Below are 3,677 nucleotides of genomic sequence, written 5' to 3'. Positions count from 1 at the left end.
CAAAAATTATTTTTTCTTCAAAAATCCAATCTTTTCCCAAATAATTTTTTATTCGAAATAATTTTATTCCAAAAATTATTTCTGATCGAAAATTATTTTTATTTCAAATCTTTTCGCAAATAATTTTTTATTCGAAATAATTTTATTCCAAAAATTATTTCTGGTCGAAAATTATTATTCTTCCAAATATTTTTCCAAATAATTTTTTATTCGAAATAATTTTATTCCAAAAATTATTTCTGATCGAAAATTATTTTTATTTCAAATCTTTTCGCAAATAATTTTTTATTCGAAATAATTTTATTCCAAAAATTATTTCTGATCGAAAATTATTTTTCTTCCAAATATTTTTCCAAATAATTTTTAATTCGAAATAATTTTATTCCAAAAATTATTTTTGATCAAAAATTATTTTTCTTTCAAATATTTTTCTAAATAATTTTTAATTCGAAATACTTTTTTTTCCAAAAATTATTTTTGATCAAAATTTATTTTTCTTTCAAATCCTTTTCCAAATAATTTTTAATTCGAAATAATTTTATTCCAAAAATTATTTCTGATCAAAAATTATTTTTCTTTCAAATTTTTTTTCAAATAATTTTTAATTCGAGATAATTTTATTCAAAAATTATTTTTGATTGAAAATTATTTTTCTTTCAAAATCCAAATCTTTTCCCAAACACCAAATCTTCTACCATGTCTACCGCAAAAATTAGCAGCATTAAAATTCCACCTTTTGACAAGGCTAATTTTGGTTTTTGGACGAGACACATGCTTTTGTTCCTCCGGGCGGCGAATAAAAAATACATAAATATTTTGACGAAGGGTCTTTCGCCCCCAATGAATATTATCCTGGAACATACTGAAGATGGAGTTACTGTTCCTCACAGAACCTATCCGAAAACACCTGCTGAGTTCTCGGATGAGGATAATGAGTTGATAAATCTGGATGTAACTCTACAGCTCATTCTGATCGAATCATTGGATCCAGTAATGTACAATAATGTTTTCAACTGTACAAGTGCTAAGCAGATATGGGACACTCTGCAAATTATCAATGAAGGATCGGAGGAAGTACGGGAAAACAAGAAGGAAATTCTTGTGGCTCAATACGAGCAATTTGGTTCTAATCCCGGAGAAGGGATTTCTGAAGTATTCATCAGATTCAACAATTTGATAAACAATCTGAATCTGAATGGGAAATACTACGACAACAAAGAGGTGAACCTGAAGTTTTTGCTGACACTCCCTGAGCATCTGGAGCATAGGATAACCGCCATCAGAGAAAGCAGAGATTTGACAGAGATCTCATTGGAACAGCTGTATGGGGTTCTGAAAACCTATGAATTGGAACAGGCTCAAACTAAACAGAGATACGGATGGGGAAAGACACTGAACACGTCTACGTCTGTCAGCAATTCTACTGCCCTCATAATACAATCACCTCTTGTGAAAGAAAGGAAGGTTGTTGTACCTTCAAGAAGCTCCCAGGAGTATGTTGTGCCGGAAATGGGACATACTTCAGTAAGTATGGGAGATGATGAATTCTACTCTATGGAAGAGTTGGATCAGCTTGAGGACGAATCTCTTGCTATGTTTGCTAGGAAGTTTAGCAACATGAGATTCAGGAAGAATCCCTCCTACAAGTTTAAATCTTCTGGTAGTAAATTCCAGAAAGGGGGATCTTTGTCCACAACATCAAAAGGGGCTTACAAGACTGGGATGGTTGATCGAAGCAAGTTTAAATGTTTCAACTGTGATGAGCCTGGTCACTTTGCATCGGAGTGCAAGAAGCCCAATCAGCTGGCAAAGAAGAAAGAATCTTATGACGAGCTAAAGCAGAAGTATGAGGCTCTGCTAAAGAAGCATCAAGGCCAAAGCAGCCAAGGGAAGTCCTATGTGGCAAAAGGAAAAAGCTGGGATGACACAGATAGTGATGAGGAGGAAGAGCGGGGGAATGTTGCTCTAATGGCTTTCATGAAACCTTCTACACCTCCACATCGCACTGGCGGATTTCCGGTAGATCCTACTTGCCATAAACTTTTTATGCAATTAGGACTTGAACGTGATGACGCTCGTAATAAGCTCAAAGCTCTGACTCTTGAACACAAAGCTTTAAAGCAAGAAGTTCATGAGTTAAAGTTAAAAGAAAAACTTGTTCTCACTCCTAAAATTGAACAATTAACTGGTGACTTGTTGACTCAGTCTAACAAAGTCAAAGTGTTAGAGTATAGGGAGAACAAACTGAATGAGCAACTAGCTGAAGAAAAGGTTAGGTGCCTTGCTTATAAGGAGTCGACTAATATTGTTAAGAACCTAGTGGACCAACAAGTGATTAAAAGGAAAGTTGGTATAGGTTTCGATTACAACAAGTCGGTAGGTAAGGCTAGTAATATAACTCCTTTTGTTAAGAGTGCTGAAGACAGGGGTATCCCACATGTTTTAAAGGATGCTCCCAAACCTTTATTCAAAACCCCTGTCGTAGAACCATTACTTGATATGCCCGTGATTATTCAATATGAAATGAATTTAGAGGATATTGAGAATGAGAGGGAGATTTTGGCATCTGTAGAGCCAATGCAAGTTGAGGGCACATTTAGTTCGCCCAAAGCTGGCATAGGTGCCAATGGCTTAAAGAATAATTTTAACAAGCCTAATAATTTTGTTAAATGTAGGAATGATAACAATACATGCTCATCTACTAATAACAGTAGAACTTCTGAAAATGTTAATGTAGAAACTGTTAAACCCCCTGTTGTTCTGAATAACATGCCTACTGTTCCTTTAGTTGATATGTGCCATAAACCTTGTGGTGTTGATAATTGCATGTTGCGTGCGTTTAATGTAATGTCTGCTTATTTCAAAAGTATGCATGCTAACAAAGAAAACACAACACCTAGAAAGCACATGAATAGTAAGTTTGCAAAAACCAAGACTGTTGGTCCTTCTCCTATCAAGAAGGATACTTATGTTCCTAAGCCTAAACCTAAAGTGTTCAAGGCTGTTTGTAGGAAAGTAAGTACAGTCAAGGTGGATGCTGATGTTATTCGAACAGGATCTATTGTCAAAGCTGACAAAGGTCAATTCTTTAAGTATGCCGGGCCCAACCAAGTTTGGGTTCCGAAGAAAGTTTAATTCGTTTGATATGTGCAGGGAGCCAAACAAGGTTGAAAAGGTTGTATGGATCCTTTATAGTGGATCTTCTAGACATATGACCGGTGATAGAGCCCTGCTATCAAATGTGATTGAGAGAGCTGGCCCGATTGTCACCTTTGGAGATAACAGCAAAGGTCGTACTACGGGATATGGCAATTTACATGCTGGAAATGTTATCATCGAAAAAGTTTCTTTGGTTGAAGGACTCAAGCACAATCTTTTGTGACAAGGGATTCCAAGTAAACTTTGTCAAGGAGAAGTATTTGATATCTCACACTAAAGATGACCGTCTTGCTCTCTATGGAGTAAGAAAAGCTAACTTATACGTAGCTGATCTCAATTCAAGAACTAATGATGAAGATAATTGTTTCCATTCAAAGGCTTCACCTGAAGATAGTTGGCTATGGCATAAGAAGCTGTCTCATCTTAATTTTAAAATTGTAAACTCTTTGGTCAAGAGGGATTTGGTGAGATGACTGCTTCCTTTGGAATTCACTCAACAAGGACTTTGTGAGGCATGT

At 35.5% G+C, this 3,677-nt stretch overlaps 1 protein-coding gene across 1 annotated transcript; it reads left to right on the top strand.

Moving 5' to 3' along the window:
• Positions 1–840: 840 nt before the first annotated feature.
• Positions 841–3,382, top strand: LOC135150381 (uncharacterized). Its single transcript, XM_064086664.1, has 3 exons — positions 841–1,768; positions 1,931–2,271; positions 3,056–3,382. Exons 1-3 carry the CDS (start codon positions 841–843, stop codon positions 3,380–3,382), a joined length of 1,596 nt encoding a protein of 531 aa, XP_063942734.1.
• Positions 3,383–3,677: the final 295 nt, after the last annotated feature.

This window comes from Daucus carota, chromosome 2 (assembly GCF_001625215.2).
Source record: "Daucus carota subsp. sativus chromosome 2, DH1 v3.0, whole genome shotgun sequence".
Taxonomy (NCBI): Eukaryota; Viridiplantae; Streptophyta; class Magnoliopsida; order Apiales; family Apiaceae; genus Daucus; species Daucus carota.
Note: the sequence above shows the minus strand (reverse complement) of the source record. Positions and strands in the feature narration are given on the sequence as shown.

Coding starts and splice junctions, on each gene's coding strand:
- LOC135150381 (XM_064086664.1), top strand. CDS start 841: ATGAATATTATCCTGGAACATACTGAAGATGGAGTTACTGTTCCTCAC. Junction 1,769..1,930: donor TTTCAACTGTGATGAGCCTG/GTCACTTTGCAT, acceptor GGGATGACACAG/ATAGTGATGAGGAGGAAGAG. Junction 2,272..3,055: donor AGCAACTAGCTGAAGAAAAG/GTTAGGTGCCTT, acceptor TTATTCGAACAG/GATCTATTGTCAAAGCTGAC.